General features: G+C 41.0%; 1 protein-coding gene across 2 annotated transcripts in view; it reads right to left on the bottom strand.

Annotated features, from left to right (window-relative positions):
• Nucleotides 1-21,989, bottom strand: part of LGR5 (leucine rich repeat containing G protein-coupled receptor 5) — a 129,834-nt gene that overhangs the window by 52,621 nt on the left and 55,224 nt on the right. For both annotated transcript variants that reach the window (XM_025284472.2, XM_006062137.3), the window contains exons 2-3: nucleotides 19,497-19,568; nucleotides 2,788-2,859 (exon numbers count right to left, since the gene is read on the bottom strand). In XM_025284472.2, the coding sequence (XP_025140257.1) occupies nucleotides 2,788-2,859; nucleotides 19,497-19,568 (144 nt within the window). The remainder of the gene's footprint in view (nucleotides 1-2,787; nucleotides 2,860-19,496; nucleotides 19,569-21,989) is intronic.

Raw genomic sequence — 21,989 nt, forward strand, 5'->3', positions numbered from 1 at the left:
CTGGCACACAGGCTAGCTGCTCCGTGCACGTGGGATCCTCTCAGACCAGGGATTGAGCCCGTGTCTCCTCCGCTGGCAGGCAGATTCTTTACCACTGAGCCACCAGGAAGCCCATGGAAGTGTTACTGATTGATGTCTGGTGTGCAGGGACGATCAGAAGTCAAAAGGAATGCAGAGGGATTCTTTATGCTGGGCTGAGCGGCACATCGCAGGACAACTGACTACAAGCGAGTCATCTGGAAAACTGAAGATGCCTCCCCAAATTTCCAAAACATTCTGTGGCAGGCGTGATGACCATGGTTGAGAACCATTGCTCTAACGCTCAATATTGGGTTGGCCAAAATGTTTGTTTGGGTTTCTTCATTACATGGTATGGGAAAATCCAAATGAATTTTTTGGCCAATCCAATCCTTTCCACATATTTAACAACTGAATTTGCTTGTTGTCTTTAAGTTAGTAAAATAAAGGGAAGAGTGAATACAATTCCTGGTACGGGTCTTGCTCCTTTTGAATCGCCCTCACACTGACAGTGAGCCAGCTGTAGTGCAAAGTCTGAAGTGTCAGTCCTTTGCTTACATCTCTTTTTTGACTTCTCATCTTGCTCAGAACATAAAACTGTCCAGGCTTTTCTGAAATGACACACAGGATCCCTGTGACCAGGACCCTTTCTCTTCTTCATTTCCTTTCCACTTTGTCCTGAATGCTCAAACACCACTTGCTTAGGGCTGGCTGTCCTTGGTTCCTCCTGCCTCTGTGTCTCTGTGCATATTACCCCCTCAATCGGCCACCTAATGCGGTTGGCTAATCCCTACTTGTGCCACAGGGTCTGGGTCCCAGGTCATCTCTTTGGAGAAACATCTCTTCGAGGAAGTAGAATCTGAACCATCAAACTAGATAGAGTCCTTTCCTCGCAGTTCCATAGAACCAGAGCGATCTGTTTGTCTGTCTTGGTCACACTATCTCGATCCCACAATCTACCACGAGATTGTAAGCTCTTTGAGGGCATGGCCATACTTACTGATCTTTGTATTTCCAGCAATAATTTGTTCAATGACACTTTGAATGATACGTGTGTGAGCATGTACACACACACACACATACACACACACACACACACACACTCTAGTTTCAGTCGCTCAGTTGTGTCCAACTATTTGCGACCCCATGAATCGCAGCACGCCAGGCATCCCTGTCCATCACCAACTCCTGGAGTTCACTCAAACTCACATCCATCGAGTCAGTGATGCCATCCAGCCATCTCATCCTCTGTCGTCTCCTTCTCCTCCTGCCCCCAATCTTTCCCAGCATCAGAGTCTTTTCCAAGGAGTCAACTCTTTGCATGAGGTAGCCAAAGTATTGGAGTTTCAGCTTTAGCATCAGTCCTTCCAAAGAACACCCAGGACTGATTTCCTTTAGAATGGACTGGTTGGATCTCCTTGCAGTCCAAGGGACTCTCAAGAGTCTTCTCCAACACCACAGTTCAAAAGCATCATTTCTTCAGCGCTCAGCTTTCTTCACAGTCCAGCTCTCACATCCATACATGACCACTGGAAAAACCATAGCGTCGACTAGACGGACCTTTGTTGGCAAAGTAATGTCTCTGCTTTTCAAATGCTATCTAGGTTGGTCATAACTTTCCTTCCAAGGAGTAAGCGTCTTTTAATTTCATGGCTGCAGTCACCATCTGTAGTGATTTTGGAGACCCCAAAATAAAGTCTGACACTGTTTCCACAGTTTTCCCATCTATTTGCCATGAAGTGATGGGACCAGATGCCGTGATCTTCATTTTCTGAATGTTGAGCTTTAAGCCAACTTTTTCACTCTCTCTTTCACTTTCATCAAGAGGCTTTTGAGTTCCTCTTCACTTTCTGCCATAAGGGTGGTGTCATCTGCATATCTGAGGTTATTGACATTTCTCCCAGCAATCTTGATTCCAGCTTGTGCTTCTTCCAGCCCAGCATTTCTCATGATGTACTCTGTGTATAAGTTAAATAAGCAGGGTGACAATATACAGCCTTGATGAACTCCTTTTCCTATTTGGAACCAGTCTGTTGTTCCATGTCCAGTTCTAGCTGTTGCTTCCTGACCTGCATACAGGTTTCTCAAGAGCCAGGTCAGGTGGTCTGGTATTCCCATCTCTTTCAGAATTTTCCACAGTTTATTGTGATCCACACAGTCAAAGGCTTTGGAATAGTCAATAAAGCAGAAATAGATGTTTTTCTGGAACTCTCTTGCTTTTTCCATGATCCAGTAGATGTTGGCAATTGGATCTCTGGTTCCTCTGCCTTTTCTAAAACAAGCTTGAACATCTGGAAGTTCATGGTTCATGTATTGCTGAAGCCTGGCTTGGAGAATTTTGAGCATTACTTTACTAGCGTGTGAGATGAGTGCAATTGTGCGGTAGTTTGAGCATTCTTTGGCATTGCCTTTCTTTGGGATTGGAAGCATAATAGTAATTTATTCACTTGAATCAGAATGACTCAAGAAACTCTCCCCAACTTCATAGCACAAAAAAGAAAGGGAAATACTCTTTCACAAGTTGGAGTTGATAAGCTGGTTATTTGGGGCAAATACATTTTTGATAAGAAAAGGAGAGATGAGGTTTTTCTCACACATGAACCCAGCCAGATACATGGTTCTATGATACCAATAAAGACAGACTAGAATTTAGATAAATTATCCCATGTCTCTAAATGGTTTATTAGAGGAACTCAGTCTTTACAAATTAATTAGCATCCACTTGACACTAAAGTCAGAACTATAACAAAGAATACTTGGTTTACTTACAGAACTTTAAGACTGTAAAGGCCAGCAAATGCTCCCTTGGGAATGTACGTCAGAGCGTTTCCAGCAAGACGTCTGTGGGTTTCAAGCAGAGAGGATAGAGAGTAAGTATGGTTCTCTTCTTATGGAATTCATTTAGCTGTTAAAAATACAATACGATTATGTTTAGACCATAAATGCCAAAAGCAACTCTAGAGAACCTTGTTTTGTCATGTTTTGCAAAAAATTTCTGTAAGTCTCTCATCAAAAAGCAGGCAAAAGAAGAAATATAATAAATTACCTATTTTACAGTAAATCACCTAATAGCTTATACTATGTATATGCTATACTATACTGTGTATACTATTATACTATGAATAAGCTATACTATGTATAAGCGATGTAGAAACCTCTCTATCCATTCGTCTGTCAGTGGACAGTCAGGTTGCTTCTATGTCTTGGCTATTGTAAATACTGCTGCTGTGAACGTAGGGATGCATGTATCTTTTTGAATTATGGTTTTCTTGGGATATATGCCCAGAAGTGGAATTGCAGGATCATATGGTAGCTCTATTTTAGTTTTTAAAGGAACTTCCATACTATTCAAACCAGAAACAGACTCACAGACATAGGAAACAAACATGGTTACTGAAAGGTAAAGGTAGGGGGAGGGATAAATTAGTACTGCTACATATAAAACAAATAATCCACAAGAATCTACTGTATGCCACAGGGAACTCTATCACTGTTCTGTAATAACCTATATGGGAAAAGAATCTGAAGAATAGATATATGTATATGCATAACTGAACCACTGTGCTGTAACCTGAAACTTATACAATGTTTTAGATCAACTGAACCCCAAAATAAAATAAAAATTGAAAAAAAATTCACCTTAAAATTTTTAATACAAAAGCTAGACAAGGGAGTAGAGAGGGAACCACGGGCAGTGGTTGTCAGGGAGACGGGCCATCATTACAGGTCAGTCAGTGGCTGCGCAGACCTCTCTGCTGAGAGGGCCTTTCAGCGGAGGGCTGAGCCATGCAGGGACCTATGCGCAGGGAACAGGAGTACAGAGCACCGAGGAGGGAGTGTGCCTGGCGTGGTCCGGAACCTGCCAGAAGGCCAGAGTGACTGGGGTGCAACGACCAAGGGAAGGGAGACAGCAGGTGAGGCTGGAGGGCAGTCCAGGGCCCACCATGCAGGGGTCTGGAGGCCACAGTAGGGACTCTGAGCAGGGAACAGATGTGATCAGCTTTGTGTTTTAAAAGGGTCCTTCTGATGGGACACTCTCAAAGAGGGAATAGACTTTGGGGACAAAGGTAGAAACACAGGAGGCAACTAGGGCAGTTCACACAGGAGCGGCTGGTGTGATGCAGCCATATGGGGGTGGTGTGGAGGTTGGGGGTGGGTGGATATGGTGGAGAAAATTAGGAAAAATCTCACCTGACGAACCGTTAGTATCAAGGTGAAATGTAGGTGGCCAGCATTTCATGTTTATATTCTATACAACATGCGTGCATTTGATTAGTTATCCAAAGTTCTATACGTAATACTGAAGAACATGATTTGTGTGACTGAGCCTCCCCAGGTGGTGCTTGTGGTAAAGAACCTGCCAATCAATGCAAGAGACTTGAGACTTGGGTTTGATTCCTGGGTCAGGAAGATCCCTAGGAGGAGGGGAATCCCACAAGGCAACCCACTCCAGTATTCTTGCCTGGAGAATCCCGTGGACTGAGGAGCCAGGTAAGCGACAGTCTATAGCGTTGTAAAGAGCTGGACATGACTGAAGCTATTTAGCATGCATGCATGTGCTATTAAAGAGTGCTTATTGAATTAACTGACTCAGATTGGTTGACGCTCACAGACGGCTTAACTGATCAGACTAAAATTAGCCAGGAATTGTGATTTCAGCCAAAATGTCCTTAACTATCCTGTCCACGGTCATGACTTAAATAGTACATTTTTTGAGATCTAGAACAGAGCCTGAAACTGGGGGCTTATCAACTCTTACTACTACTCTGTGATCAAGTTCTTAGCTTGATGGTTTCTGAGTCATTTGACTTTGGAAATGAAAAGGAGAAAATAAAATTGTTCTATTTATTTATTTCATTAGTTTAAATTATTGTTAGGATAAATGACTTTCTGTTACATTTCCTGAAATATAGCTCACTTCACATGAATTGTTTTTCTTTTCTGGGCAGGGACTTTCAGAACCTCAGACTGTATTCTGAACTAATCTGTGGAACCATTGACCTCTGTTATCAGGGGAGTCTGTCTTAAAACAAATGAATTTATGATAGGCTATTAGCTATTTGCTATGTTGGTAGGAGACATATCTCATTGTCAAAAACCACAACTTAAGAAATCATTGCATTCTTACTCTCATTTCTTTACCATGTGGGATGGTTTTAGCAATTTAAAAATGAAATACATAAAAACTATAGGAGATCTTTTTTTATATAAATGAATACACAAATAGTGAGAACTGTACCAAATCTTTCCTGTGAAGATTTGAAATGACATATTTTTTGGCAACTATGTTCCAGTCATCGAGACCCACATACCATTTGGTTGGAAGGTTTAATTTTTCCCTCTGTTTTTAAAATTATTTCATAGAAATGTCTCTTTCATCTCTGTTTCTATAATAGGATACAATTTAACAGGGAAAAACCTTTATATCATTTTATACAATACAAAAATGTTTTTGTCCTTAAAGATACTTCTCCATAAAGAAGATTCACATTATCCTATCCCTGTTAGTTTTACTGACTTAACTGCCATAAAAAGGGGAAAAAATCAATACATTACAGTAGATACATTCCTCTTCAAATGTTTATTTGAAGCAGATGTTTTGAAGCAGATGTTTGGCTGCTGTAACAACCAACTAAACTGGTTTTGAGAATGTATGTTTCTTTGACCCTATATAGTAATTTGAGCCTCTGAAGGAATCTAAGTTTGTTTCTGGTAGCTTCATTTTGTAAAATGGTGGGACGAGAGCAATGCAGTCAGACGTGGGCTGTGATTTCTTCCCTCTGGATGCTGGTCTGGAGAAAAGAGGTGTGTGTATAAACTGGGGGGAGCACCGAGAGGGGAGGGGTGCCTGAGCCCACCCTCTGATTGGGACTCTCAGGACAATGACTGTGCAGGGAACACGGTCCAACATCGGGCCCCTCGGCTGGGTAGTATTTTCAGAGGTAAGTGAATATGACAATCCTTATGATTTAAAAGAAGACATTTCAGACTACTTAGCAATTTCATTTTGGCTTTTAGGAATTACTGCTTCATTTTCCAACTTTTACAAAGTGCATGAGATCTAGAAGGCATACATTCTACACATGCTGAATTAATTTGTTTCAGAAATTTGGTGATAACATCAGGCTTGATGGCAACAGCCCCCCGCCTACCCCCTCCCCACTTCCCCATTCTTAAGATCTGCCTATTTCCAGTTTTCTGCTACTATTTTCCTTCTTTGTGATTTCCAGTATAGTTTCAGTGGCTCTGTTCTTATTTCTGAATTTCTTTTCACTCTTCTGAGTTATAATTCACCTGAATAATTATAGTTCATCTATCACTTACACATAAAATTTCTGAGGTGTCAAAATATTCCCACTTGAAAAAAAGTATCCTATAACAAAGTTAATGACTTTGGGTTTCTGCATATAGGAGCCAAGAGTCTGGGTCACTGAAGAGTTAGATACAAATAGGATGCAACCCAGTCCAATGTAACCTCATAATCTTGCCTCTGCTGGCAGAAATGCAGCATCACTGGAACTAAGTCCACCACGGTAAGCTTTCTTTTATAAGATGCCTGTGCTAGTTTGAAAGGCCCAGATACTTAGAATTTAACCCTCTGGCATTCATCTGCAGTAACATTTGCTGAAGCCTACTCAGAAAACTTGAAAACGAGGATTATGGCAATCTACCAACTGTTTTTCTTCCCATTGGAGAAAAAAGTATCATAATATGCCTCAAGAAATTGCCACTTAAAAAACCTTCTCTCCCCCAATAAATTAAACATATCTAATTGGCCAAATCCAGGCACAAATCATCCCTTCGTTAACTATGTATTTATGAACTGTCCATTTTGTTTTCATTATTGTGTGTGTGCTCAGCTGTGTCTGACTCTTTGTGACCCTATGGACTGTAGCCCACCAGGCTCCTCTGTGCTTGGAATTTTCCAGGTAAGAATGCTGGAGTGGGTTTCCATTTTTTCCTCCAGGGGATCTTCCAGACCCAGGGACTGATCCTGTGTCTCCTGTGTCTTGTGCATGGCAGGCAGATTCTTTACCACTGCACCACCTGGGAAGCTCCAGTTTTCATTATTACATGAGACTAAAAAAGTCAGATTTCAAGGTTTAAGGGCTGAGGCCACTGGCCTGATACATGAACTCTTCAGGTCAACAGGGATATCCATTTGTAGTTATACGGCCCTATAGTTTCTTTAGCCAGAGCATGGTGTGTGTTCAGTTGTGTCCAACTCTTTGCGACCCCATGGACTGTAGCCCACCAGGCTCCTCTGTCCATGGAATTCCCAAGGCAAAAATACTGGAGTGGATTGCCATTTCCTTCTCCAGGGCATCTTCCCAATCCAGGGACTGAAACTGCATCTTTTGGGTCTCCTGCATTGGCAGGCAGATACTTTACCACCAGTACCATCTGGCAAGCCCCCAACCAGAGTATGTGTGTGTGCTCCGACTCTTTGTGACCCCATGGACTGTAGCCTGCTAGGTTCCTCTGTCCACTGAAGTTCAGTTTTCAACTCTGAAGTATTCCTTAATCACGTCAGCCAACTTTCCTGTAGGTTATATTCTGTACAACACTGTCTATAAAGATTCATTTATGTAGCCTACCTGACTTGACTCTTAAGGTCAAGAATCTTATCGCCTGTCCAGAGCAGGGAGCTGAATAAATAATTTACTGATGGATTGATCATTTGATCTTGTTTCCAAAGACAGCTGGCTACAGTGCTAGGGTTGCTTCAGGTCTGGCATCAACTGTTGCAAGAGGGCTGGCTAGCCATTACATTACCAGCTCAGAAATAGCTGAAGAATATTCCCTCTTCATCATGCATCAGATTTGGACTCAGCAGTGTATTTGAGCACTATCATATGCCACATACAGTCCTTTAGGGCACACAAATAGTACAGACCTTTTGTAAAACTATTTATGAGTTCTAGGCACACTGTAAAGTGTGTTATATACATCGTGTTAATTATTAAAAATCACATTAAACAGGTGATAAGATTATTCCCCTTTACAAGGCAACTGAGGCTATGAGCGGTTGTTTGCTCATTCTCACATAGAAAACTTCACACAACTTGGCTCAACCATTGCACTGGCTCTGACATTTGCGGTTTTAAACAGGACTTTGGTTAAAAGTAGGTTGGTCTGGAGCTTGGGCTGACCAGGAGCAACCAGTCTAAAACAAGACAAGCACAAGGACACGAACGGGCGCATCACTTGAGGCGCTGGCCATAGAAAACTGACGTTCTCCGTTTCTCACTCAAAGCTCTCTCGTTGCCCTCTGGTCCCCAGTCTGCACTCTTTATGCTCTCATGACTATGACTGGTTGTTTCCCTCTCTTCTTGCAAACCCCTCTCTCTTTTAAATTGAAATATAGTTGATTTACAGTGTTGTGTTAATTTCAGGAGTCCAGCAAAGGCATTCAGTTATACATGTGTGTGTGTGTGTATATATATATATATTTGTGGTGGTTAGTCGCTAAGTCATGTCCAACTCTTGCAACTGCATGGACTATAGCCTGCCAGGCTCCTCTGGCGATGGGATTCTCCAGGCAAGAATATTGGAGTGGGTTGCCATTTCCTTCTCCTATATACATATATATATCAGTTCAGTTCAGTGGCTTAGTCGTGTCCAACTCTTTGTGACCCCATGAATTGCAGCATGCCAGGCCCCTGTCCATCACCAACTCCCGGAGTTCACCCAAACTCATGTGCATTGAATCGGTGATGCCATCCAGCCATCTCATCCTCTGTCGTCCCCTTCTCCTCCTGCCCCCAATCCCTCCTAGCATCAGTGTCTTTTCCAGTGAGTCAACTCTTCGCATGAGGTGGCCAAAGTATTGGAGTTTCAGCTTCAGCATCAGTCCTTCCAATGAACACCCAGGACTGATCTCCTTTAGGATGGACTGGATGGATCTCCTTGCAGTCCAAGGGACTCTCAAGAGTCTTCTCCAACACCACAGTTCAAAAGCATCAATTCTTTGGTGCTCAGCTTTCTTCACAGTCCAACTCTCACATCCATACATGACCACTGGAAAAACCATAGCCTTGACTAGATGGACCTTTGTCGGCAAAGTAATATCTCTGCTTTTTAATATGCTCTCTAGGTTGGTCATAACTTTCCTTCCAAGGAGTAAGCGTCTTTTAATTTCATGGCTGCAATCACCATCTGCAGTGATTTTGGAGCCCCCAAAAATAAAGTCTGACAGTTTCCACTGTTTCTCATCTGTTTCCTATGAAGTAATGGGACCAGATGCCATGATCTTCGTTTTCTGAATGTTGAGCTTTAAGCCAACTTTTTTACTCTCCTCTTTCACTTTCATCAGGAGGCTTTTTAGTTCCTTTTCACTTTCTGCCATAAGGGTGGTGTCATCTGCATATCTGAGGTTATTGATATTTCTCCCGGCAATCTTGATTCCAGCTTGTGCTTCTTCCAGCCTAGTGTTTCTCATGATGTACTCTGTGTATAAGTTAAATAAGCAGGGTGACAATATACAGCCTTGATGTACTTCTTTTCCTATCTGGAACCAGTCAGCTGTTCCATGTCCAGTTCTAACTGTTGCTTCCTGACCTGCATACAGGTTTCTCAAGAGGCAGGTCAGGTGGTCTGGTATTCCCATCTCTTTCAGAATTTTCCGCAGTTTATTGTGATCCACACAGTCAAAGGCTTTGGCATAGTCAATAAAGCAGAAATAGATATTTTTCTGGAATTCATATATCTATCTATCTATCTATCTCACTAGGGGTAAAGAACCTGCCTGCCAATGCAGGAGGTATAAGAGACCTGGGTTCGGTCCCTGGGTCTAGAAGATACTCTGGAGAAGGACATGGCAACCCACTCTAGTATTCTTGCCTGGAGGATCCTATGGTCAGAGGAACCTGGCAGGCTATGGTCCATAGGGTCACAAAGAGTCAGACACGACTGAAGCAACTTAGCATGCATGCATATGTGTATATATGTAGTCTTTTCAGTTTTTTTCCCTTCTAGATTATTACAAAATATGGAATATAGTTCCCTGTGCTATACAGTAAGAGCTTGTTGTTTATCTATTTTTATATATGGTAGTATGTATCTGTTATAATCCCAGACTCCGAATTTTTATCCCTTTCTCCCCTTCTTCCCTTATGGTGACCATAAGTTTGCCTTCTATGTCTGTAAGTCTATTTCTGTTTTGCATATAAGTCCATTTGTATCACTTTTTTAAGATTACACATATAAATGATGCAATATTATATTTGTCTTTCTCTGTGTTAGCCGCTCTTTTAACGCTCATCCTCCGAACACAGAAGTTCTTCAGGTTTCTGTCCTTGCACTTGTCTCTTTCCTGCTGCATTACATGGGACTGCAGAGTTGGACACCGCTCAGTGACTGAACAACAACGCCAACAGTGGCACTCAAAGCCTGCCCTTGCCTTAGGAGACCCCAGGACCGAGCTCAGGTTTAGTGAATCAGAGTTTCTGGAGGAAAATGACTCGGAAATCTGCATTTTAAGAAGCAGCCCAGGTTATTTTAATATGGGAGGAGACCCACACTGGGAAACAAAGCCTCTACCCTCTCTCTCAAGCTCCTCATCTGCCCCAGCACCTTCCATGATCACTTCTTTATAAACAACTCTCCAGTCATCTTTGGAACAGACTCAGCATACTCCAGACTCACACTCCAGCTTCGTTAGTGACATCTCCATGTGGATGCTCTGCTAGTACCTTGCACTTTTATACCCAGAGCAGGCAACCTCTCACCTCCAAAATATCAGTTTTTTCCCTTGAATTCCCCATTTCATTGACAGTGCCTCACCAGTCTCCTAGCACACTCAGAATTATTCCTCACCTTAAAACCTCATTTCAGTCCCTACATCCAGTCCATGATAAGTGCCTGACTCTTCTGTTGTAAAGCTTCAGTATATCCCAGTGGGTCTTAGCTCCCAAGACAGCTTTAAAAAACTGATGTCAGTGTCTCCACTGAGACCCATTAGTCTGTAGGACTATGCCCTGGTAATCAGTAGTTTTAAAAATGCTCTGGGTGTTTCTAATGTCTATGCAAGGTGAGAAACTCTGAAATAGTCCTCATAGTTTTAGATTGATAAGATCACCTAGAGACTTTCATGGTTTCCATCCTGGGAGACATGATTCACTTGTTAATTATTGGGAGAGCCAGGAGGGGTGCTGCTGCTGCTGCTGAGTCGTTTCAGTCGTGTCCGACTCTGTGCGACCCCATAGACGGCAGCCCACCAGGCTCCCCTGTCCCTGGGATTCTCCAGGCAAGAACACTGGAGTGGGTTGCCATTTCCTTCTCCAATGCATGAAAGTGAAAAGTGAAAGTGAAGTCACTCCGTTGTGTCCAATTCTTCGCGACCCCATGGACTGCAGCCCACCAGGCTCCTCCATCCATGATTAGTTAACAAATTTGAACAGTAGTCCAGGGATGACAGTAAGAACCTAAAGTAGGTGGCAACGAAACAGAGTGAACAAATGAGAAAGACAACATGGAATTAAGAGCCTTAGGACTTGGAAATTGACTGATACAGGAGGTGAGAAAGAATGACAGGTGCAAAAGCAGTGATAGACACACTGATCACAACTTTGGACAAGAAGAATGCTGAGGGCGAGAAGGAAAGGCAGAAAAACAGCTGGTTGTGGAGGGTGATGCGTGTCTGTGCATGAATGAATCTGGTTCTACACTTGCTGAGCTTTAAGGTATTGGTGGGGTAGGTGGAGGTGTCACTTGGGAAGTAGAGGATTCTCAAAGTGTGGTCCCTAAGTGCACAGTATTGGTATCACCTAGGAATTTGTTATAAATGCAAATTCTCGACATCTTCCCCTTCTGTCTTCAGCCTGCTGAAGACATTGTTGTGGGCCCAGCAATGTGTGTTCTCACCGGCACTGTAGGCAATTCTGATGTCACCACTGGCCTAGGGTAGCAGTCCTTAAACTTCATCATGCTTCACAATCACCGAGTGAGCCTGTTAAAGGCAAGGTCCTGAGCTCAGGGTTTCTGGTTCACTAGGTTGGGGTGGGGCCCAAGGTCCTGAGCTCACAGTTTCCGGTTCTCTAGGTTGGGGCGGGGCACACAGGTTGGGGTTTGCATTTCTCACAAGCTCACATCTGGTGCCAGTTCTGCTAGTATGGGGACCACCCTTTGAGAACCACTCAAAGACAAAAGAGATCTGAACTAGAAACATGGATTTGGGTATCATCTATATAATGGAGGTAGTCCAAATCTTGGGTTTCTTTCTCAGACAACTGCAGCTATCTCCAAATGAGTTTTCAGCCTTCTAACAGGTTTCTCTGTTTCTGTAATTCCTCAATGTATTTTGCATACAGAAATCAGAGAAATTGTTATTAATCTCAAACCCTATCTGCATACAATCCTCCACAGGCTTCCCATTGCTCTTATTTGAATCCTATACACAGCCTGATTGGTTCTGCATGATCTGGCCTCTGTCTTCCTCTTCAGCCTCATCCCCTGTCACCTCCCCTCCGTCTCCTTCTGTTCTGGCCACACTGATCTTTCAGATCCACGAACACGTCACAGTCTTTCCTACCTCAGGGCCTCTGTTCATGCTATTCTCCTACTAGAAGCATTCTATCACAGGTCCTCAGACCACCGACTCACCTGAACCCTCCTGATCTCAGTTCAGACGTCACTTTCTTTGAGCCACTTTCCTCCTTCGTCATCCCTTGTTATTTATCTCTGCTTAATTGACCGTGTCTGTGTCTTTCTCTCTCCTGTCACAATCAGCAAGTGTCCTACGTGCTTGTTCCTTGCTTATCATCTATCTCCCCCTCTAGATTGTAAGCTCCCCTGGGTGAGGACTTGTTGACTACGTGAAATGTAGCAAATCATGTGCATTCTTAGGTTCCCATTGGCTCAATAAATACATGTTGAATGAATGAAGAAAACAGACAAAGGAGGCAACAAAAGTAAGTGCAGAAATCTAGGGAATGTCTATATTTCACAGGCATTGTGGGTGGAGGGGAAAAGAAGGCTAAGGAAAAAAAGAAAAGGAAGCAGAGAGGTAGGGCACTTTAAGAACAGTGCCCTAGAACTAAAGAACACACAAGGGTGAACAATCAATAATTAAAGGTAAAAATACACTAGAAGGAATCAATAATAGCAGAATAACCGAGGCAGAAGACCAAATAAGTGAGCTGGAAGATAGAATGGTGGAAATAACTGCCAAGAAGTAGAATAAAAACAAAAGAATGAAAAGAATTGAGGACAGTCTCAGAGGCCTCTGAGACATTAGATGCACTAAGTCCTGGGATTTCTTTGGAAGGAATGATGCTAAAGCTGAAACTCCAGTACTTTAGCCACCTCATGTGAAGAGTTAACTCATTGGAAAAGACACTGATGCTGGGAGGGATTGGGGGCAGGAGGAGAAGGGGACGACAGAGGATGAGATGGCTGGATGGCATCTGACTAGATGGATGTGAGCCTGGGTGAATTTCGGGTGTTGGTGATGGACAGGGAGGCCTGGCGTGCTGCGATTCATGGGGTCGCAAAGAGTCAGACATGACTGAGCGACTGAACTGAACTGAATCTTCAAATTATAGGGGTCCCAGAAGAACAGAAAGAGAAAGAGCCTGAAAAAAAAATATTTGAAGACATTATAGGTGAAAACTTCCTTAATATGGGAAGGGAACAGTGTCCTAATTGCCATAACAATGGTCTATATACATACACACACATATATATTTACACATGGACAGATATCTAAATGTCTATACCCATCTACATGAATAGACACTTGGAAGAGAATAAAATAATGCTAGACAAAAAAAAGAGATTCAAAGAAGCAGCACTTGCTTTTTCTTTCATTAGTTATATTTTCGGAGAAGGCAATGGCACCCCACTCCAGTACTCTTGCCTGGAAAATCCTATGGATGGAGGAGCCTGGTGGGCTGCAGTCCATGGGATTGCTAAGAATTGAATACGACTGAGTGACTTCACTTTCACTTTTCACTTTCGTGCATTGGAGAAGGAAATGGCAACCCACTCCAGTGTTCTTGCCTGGAGAATCCCAGGGATGGGGGAGCCTGGTGGGCTGCCGTCTCTGGGGTTGCACAGAATCGAACACAACTGAAGCGACTTAGCAGTAGCAGTAATATTTTAAATCTTAAAATTTTTTAATATAATTGTTAAAGATAAAGGTAAACAGGCAGCATTTGTAATCAATTTCCATGAAGAGGACAGATGGAACACTCTGATGAGGCTAAGGGTCAGGAAGATTATTTATGGGCAAGGCGGTGTTTTCACTTTACTAACACAATTCAATAGGTGAATTAGAGAGTTTACCAAATTTCTCTCATCAACCATTCATTTGATCCTCAGACAAGTATCTCAAAAGGCAGGCAGGACAGCTCTCACTATTTTCAGCAATGTGATGATAACAAGTAGAAATAATAAGCATAGGTTGTGCTTTCAGGAAGTTTGGTGGTATTTCTCATTACTAATTTCATCTGAAATAATGGATATCTACTATTTACATGGAGATTCTTCAAGGCCAACCATAATATGAGCAAACAGTTCCAGGGAACAATAGTAACTTAAAAACAAACATCCCTAGAGTATCTCAGGTTTCTTTCCTAAATTGAGTATTTGATTCCAATAGCATTCAAATCTGGGAAGATTTTAAATAGCACTTGGAAACAAAGGCCTTTAACTTAGACTGTTTAAAATGGTAACAATTCATTTTTCCTTTTGGTTTAATCAAGCTACCGATCTAAGTTTAAAGGAACGTGTACCTGTCAGCATTAGGCACAATCTGTTAGTTTCTAAAATCTGAACCACGCTCCAATGGACCAAATGCAGGATCTATTATTTGTCCAAAGAGCAAACATTAAGTCCTTAGAAGAACTGAAGAAACAGAAGTGGGAGAGAGACATTGGAGAGAAATGCAAGTATTGCTCAGGATGTTCAAATTTGGCAAAAAACTATCTGTTTTGATTGCCTACATCCATTAAACCTCATAGTTAGAAAGCGTTTCCTTCACAAATCCTGAATCCCTGGGATTACTGCAGAAACAAGCTCATGAAATAGGAAAGAAGGAAGGGAGAATTTTCTTAAAAGTGTTTTCATTTCAGGAACATAACTCAATATGTAATTTATAGTTTACCAAAGTTCCTTCACCATCATTTCATTTGGTCCTCAGAATCTCAAAATACAGGCAAAGGCTGCTCTCACTGTCCTCTCCTGAGGCCCAGGAGGTCAGGTGGGTTGTCAGTTAGTAAGGGGCAAAGTCAGGGCAGGAGTTCGGGGCTTGCTTCTGCCTCTCGGTGCTGTCTTCTCTCAACACAGCATAGGCTGGCCACACACAGATTTTTTTTTTTAAGAAAAAGGCTCTCTCTCTTCCTTGTGCTATCATGTTGCAATAGCAGGGCGTTTGGCCTTGAATGTCTAGTGAACCTTGCAGATTCATAAAACATAAATAATGATTAATAAACAAGACTTGAATGTACCAACACATGAGCCTGTGATACAGGTAGTAAGTAGTCCAGAATGTCAGGAGGAAGAGAAGGAGACCACTAGTCATGATGACTTTAACTCCTCTTAAATGTTTGCTCCACATAGTCACTTTCTCCAGAGTTACAATTCTTTAAAAATATGTTAGTGATACCTCTGGGGTTTTCTTGATTCTTAGAGGATTTTAAAATATGGCACCAGTGGTAGAGGAGAGATAAATCATGACTGTCTACACAGTTTATAACCTAGTTAGAAGGATTATATCAGGGAGATAATAATTAGGTGGTTAGAGCTAAGGGCAAGGGTGGTAACTTGGCTATCAATAGTGATTTTTTAAAATAATTTGAGTTTTGTGGTAGGAATTTTATTTGTATATTATTTATTTATTATATTACTGGGGCTTCCCTGATAGCTCAGATGGTAAAGACTCTACCTGCAAGGCAGGAGACCTGGGTTTGATCCCTGGGTTGGGAAGATCCTGGAGAAGGAAATAGCAATCCACTCCAGTATTCTTGCCTGAAAGTCCCATCGACAGCGGAGCCTGGTGGGTGACAGTCCATGGAGTCACAAAGAATTGGATACAACTGAGTGACTAACACTTTCGTTATATTATTAATATAATATTCTCAATTATTAATTTAGAATATCAGTAGCAGTTTTTGAATGAATGGGTAAAGAATACAGCATAGAGATGAACTGAGAAAACAGAATGAAAGAATACTTTCAGAACAGTTTAACATTTCAACAGTTTGTTACAACAAAAGATACACACACACACAACCACAATGACAGATACCTAAATGTCTATGTCTGGCTGTGTGGATGGTAATTTATTAGTTCAAGCAGAATACTATATAAAACATGCTGCTTAAATATATGTATGCATATGTAAAAACAATAACTAAGGTTTTGTTCCTGTTGAGTAATGTGAAATTGGTGAAATTCTGCTCCTGAAATACTTTTTTCAAAGCCAGTATTTGAGGATATTGAATGAATAACCTGAATATCCAATCTCTCCCTGCTGGGAAGACAGATCTTACTTGCTTTCTGTCTCATTCGTTCTTTTTCATTCCCTCAGATATACCCAGACACAAACAGATGAACACACCTATCATTATGAAACTCAGTTTAACAACAGTTTAAAGTGTTCAGTTGTTTAAACCATTGTACTAAGTACTATCAGGGAAAAGAAAGGCACAGATGAATCACACACAACTCCAAAGTCTCCTCCTGCTTTCCTAGTATGGCTTTGAAAGTGAGTTTGCATTTTGGTTCTGATACTTACATACTCCATTATCTAGGGTAAGTTCCTGTTTTCTCTGTACTTCAAAAAAAAATCTTGAAATGAGAACAATAATGATATCTACTTTTACAGGGTTGTTAAAAGGGCTCAGTGGGATGACATGTGTAAAACATTTTGATCAGTGCCTGTCACAGAGCAAGCTATTATTGTTGTCATTATGTTGTTATATAAAAGATTTTACACTCCACAAGAGAATATAGACTTAACCACAGCTAAGCCTAATAGAAACAATCAGCACATAACAAAAGCATAATCAAAATGCTCTGCTCCATGGGGGTGTGTGTGTGTGTGTGTGCATGCGTGTGTGTGTGTGTGTGTAAACCCACAGCACCCTCAATTTAGCCTTGGGAAGAAAGGAATAAACCAAGCAGAGTTAATCATTTTCCAGGTTCCGTAAATATTATCCCCTTTTGCTACTAAATCAATAATGATACCTTCAAAACATCATTTAACTGGAGCATGGAATTATATATGGGAAACTGATCTTGCTTTTAAATTCAGCAAGTTGGCCAGCTCAGCAAAGGGAATTTCAGAACAGGAGAAAATGGAATGAATAGTCTTTGAAGGAGCTCCTCTACTTCTGAAATTCTATGATTCCATAATCAAGATACTTGATGGAGTTTCCAGAGATATAAAAAAAGACAATTCAGAAAAACAGCCCTTTCAAATTGTAGTTCCTTCTCCCTTTTACCATACCTCCCCATTTTTTTCTCGACTATCTTTTGAAGAACTGGTCTTAGATGAGAAATAACATTTACTACATTAAGAAAGGGGGCTTCCCTGGTGGCTCAGCAGTAAAGAATCTGCCTGCAATGCAGGAGATGTGGATTGGATCCCCAAGTCAGGAAGCTCCCCTGGAGGAGGACACGGCAACCCACTCTAGTATCTTGCCTGGAGAATCCCATGGACAGAGGAGCCTGGCGGGCTAAGTCCACAGGTTTGCAAAGAGTTGGACACAACAGAAGCAACTGAGTATGTAGCATGCGTGAAGAAAGAGGAGTTATTCTGAATGAGTTGGGTCATCAAGGGAAGAACTCTATTAAATCCTCAGGGAAGTGGATTATTTACTGATTTGGCTTGTGATCTAAAGTTGAGGTGTGTGTTGAGGGAGAATGGAAGTCTTTTGCCATTGCCTATTATAAAGAAATTAAAGAGAAAAGCACTGGAAATGCATATTTTAGAAATATGGGGATAAACAAGACTAAGTATTGCATGTAAATTATGGTGATGGAGAGCAGATGAAAAGAAAAAAACGCTGATGTTTGAAATTTACTAAAAAAATCTAAAAATATTGGCTAATGTGAACTAAATCTGTTACTTTTTTCTAAGGTGGTGAACAAGCAGCTCCTTTTACATGTTTTGCTTTCTCATGAGTTCATTCATTCATCAAAAATGTATTGATTATTTGTTACATACCAGGAAACGAAGAGTAGGACAGATTTGGTCCCTGTCCTGATGAGGGTTAATTTTTTAGTAACAGAAATGGCCACAGAGAAAATAGAAGAGGAAAAAGAAGAGCATGGACAAGCCAAAGTGAAAATCCATTTTCTGAATAATAAAAACTTGCTGTATAATCGAATAATCTGAGAGTCCCCACCATACCCCTCGACAGCACATTCAGCTGATTCCAGTAGTAAAACAATAGCATTTGTGAAAAAGGTAATGCCATCAAAAATAAATATAGATCCAGCTCTCAAGGGGAGAAATCTGAGAATACTATCCTCTCGGAAAAATAGGATCGATGTACTGTAATCTAGTTATGAGGGATGGTTCTTCAACCTCCCAAGGTGGATGGTGTGGAGCATCAACAATTTAAATTATTCCTCAAATTGAACCCTGACTAGGAATTATAAAGGAAGTATTTTCAAAAGAGGTCACTGCCTAAACAATTCCTTTAATCAACAGTCAGAGGATTTATTTAGCTGATGGTGCCAAACTTTCTTCATGAAGACTACACTGGAACATGCGCCCTAGTTCCCGCCCCTCAAAAGGGCAAGAGGATCAAAAGAATTTCTAAATGCAGATTTTGGTTTACAGAGTTCTTTTTCATCTTCTGGAAAGTGATTACCAGACTTAATCAAGATTCCTCTGTGTATCATTAGCTAATTTTAACTCTCTTCTTTTTTTTTTACAAAAAAAAAAAGATTTTTTTTTTTTACAATGAGTTTGGGAAAGACCACTTTTAAGTCCTCTGTGTATTTCATGTTTTTCTGTTCAAGCCTTCAGGGAAGCTAAATTTAAAAGTAGAAAAATAGTAATTAAAAGTGATTAGAACAAGAAGTTTTGGTGCTATGAGTTGAGGACTCAATTCTCCCTGTCATAAGCTGAACCAAGAGGCAGTTTTTGGTTTTCATTATAGCTTCACTTGCTATTTTAATAAACATGAACCGGTATTCAAACTTTTAATATCCTGCTGCTTAACTATTTCCAAAGAGCCATCCAGCTCTTTTAAACAGCCTTTGTTTTAAAATTTTAATTTGTTTGGCTCAGTCTCACCTTAGAAAGTTGTAGCCTTATGGTAAACTCTTTTATAAGTTGATTTCCAGAATCCTAAGTGATTCTCTCTTTTCCCCTCCCAACTAAGTGTTTCCTCATGGGCCAAAACCGTGGTGCTGACAGCTTTCTTGCTTTGTTTTATCTGGTTCCCAGAGTAAATATGAGAGACAAATGTGAGAACGTGTCCAGCGCTGACTGGACGCGCCACGACTCGGGGGATACTTACAGCTCCTCCAGGAAGCGCAGGCTGTGGAGAGGACTCGGGGGCAGCTGACTGATGTTGTTCATACTGAGGTCCCTGAGGGAAAAAGAGGCAGCATGTGAAGAGCCGCGTTTGCCACCACAAGGAAATCCAGCTGTTCAATTCACACATTTTCAAGCAAGACAGCCAAAGGAACTCATTCTTCTGCTTGACAAATGAATTGCTCTTTTGCATCTTAAATATATTCCTTTCCTCCCACATCCCTGCAACATCATGGGCCCTCAAATCAGAGACCCTAGGAGGAGCTTATATGGAATTCAACACGATTTAGACCATTCGTGGGCATGGTTGTAACTCTTCACATTTAAAACGACCTGAGGAGCACAGAAGAGGGGACAGACATAACTCAACCCTAGATGTAACTTAATGTTGGGTACTGCTTTAAATTTTGTGACAGAGAAAAATGTCTTTACCATGCAACGCTGAAAGTCCTGTTTCTCTGGGACTATAAGCACCTTTTAAAAACAAATGTTTTGATTCAAAGAAACTTAAAACAAAACAAGACAAAAAGCCTATTCCCTCCTTGGAACGTGTTCCTTTTGCAGGTTCTCGGATTGCATTAAATAAGTGAAATGAACCATAAAACAAGGGTGTAATGCGATCCTGCTCTGTAGCACACTTCCTGCTGGGTCTGCACAGTAGTTCCTGGCACAGGAAACAAGAAGCCACTTTGGGCGGAACTCAATCAATTTTTGTTTTAAGTGAAACTCCGTGTAATTAGATTTTATTCCATTTTTACTTTTCTATTTCTTTACTGTCTTTCACATAATCCTACAGCATCGCTGGCATATGCCATCTGCATCTCAGAGGCCAAAAGATCAGCTGCTAGACAGAGTCTACTCAAGACAAGCTAAGACCACAAAACAGTCAGCTGAAGGTGGACTTAACAATGACTTGCTCTAAGGAACAGATTTTGGACTCAGTGGGAGAAGGTGAGGGTGGGACGATTTGACAAGAGTCTCACTGAAACATATACATTACCATATATAAAATCATTAGCCAGTGGCAGTTTGATGTAGGATGCAGGGCACCCAAAGCTGGTGCTCTGTGACAGCCTGGGGGTAGGGTGGGGAGAGAGGTGGGGGGCGTTCAGGATGGAGGGGACACATGTATACCTATGGCCGATTCATACTGATGGGTGGCAAAAACCATCGCAATATGGTACAGTGATTATCCTCCACTTAAAAATAAATAAATAAATTGAATTTTTAAAAAAATGACTCATTCAAACCCGAAGACTCAGAACTAATGCCGTTATCGTCTCAGAGCAGGTATACAGACATAAAGTTTATCTTGAGATAAAATAAAGAGCTTCTTTTTATTATTTAAAAACTTGTTTAATTGACATATAACATTGTATTCATTTTAGTATACAACATCATGATATATGCATATATTGTGAAATGATTACAATAAGTTAGTGGACGTTCATCACCACAGTTACACAAATTTTTTTCTTGTGGTGAGAATTTTTCAGATTTATTCTCTTAACAACTTTCAAATATACAAGTATATTTGTTATACAAGTATTATAACTGCAGCCACTATGCTGTACATTATATCCCCAGGACTTATTTCTCTCATAAATGGAAATTTGTATCTTTTGAATACCTATGCCAATTTCACCCAGGAGCTTTTAAAAAAATCTGAATTATTTTTGTTATAGAAGAGACCACACCCATTGCACCTAACCAGCAGGTTTCAGTATTGATAGCTTGATGCCTTTATCAAATATTAACTTTTAATCAAGGATGCCAAGAATTAAAGAATTAATTCACTCTGTGCCTTTAAAAAATCATGAGCATGTATGGGGAATGTAAAATATTTTGCTAAATGTTTCAGAATATGGCAAAAATCCCAGAATTATTAATTTTAACATGTTAATAACAATGCAGTAGCCGAGTAAGATGCTATATTCTCAAGCAAAACTGAACAATGCTAAAAATATAGACTAAAAATTTATGTTGCCCCTATACTCAGAATCTGAATATTTTTCCTGCCATTGTTTAGATTAAGAGAGGCAAATAACTGCTTAGCAATTTTAGTTCCCAGTGCAGCTATTTCTCTGAAGTAGGAAGGTTGTTGAGTTCACTGAACAGGCATGTATTAGCCTAACCAATACAGTTTCTGAATTCCTTACAATGACTCTATAATCTCTGCAAAGACTTGCTAGTTCTCAGGGATATTCACTTACTTTTAACTGACATCCCACTTATTTCCTAAAAGGATTGGGTGATTTGCTTTCCGAGCATGTTTATTAGTAACTTAGATCCAACCAGTCTCCAGAAGCTGGTGTGGATGGCAGTGACCTTGCTCTCCTTTCGAATTTCCTTGTGTGATGTGCAGATTGGTTAGGGACAAACGTCGAGCTTGTCTATGTGCAGAAAGCTCTAACTAGAACAAGGAAATTTACACATTAAGGAGATTCATAAGCACTCCATATTATTTTACTGTTTA

The sequence above is a fragment of the Bubalus bubalis genome, chromosome 4 (assembly GCF_019923935.1).
Source record: "Bubalus bubalis isolate 160015118507 breed Murrah chromosome 4, NDDB_SH_1, whole genome shotgun sequence".
NCBI lineage: Eukaryota > Metazoa > Chordata > Mammalia > Artiodactyla > Bovidae > Bubalus > Bubalus bubalis.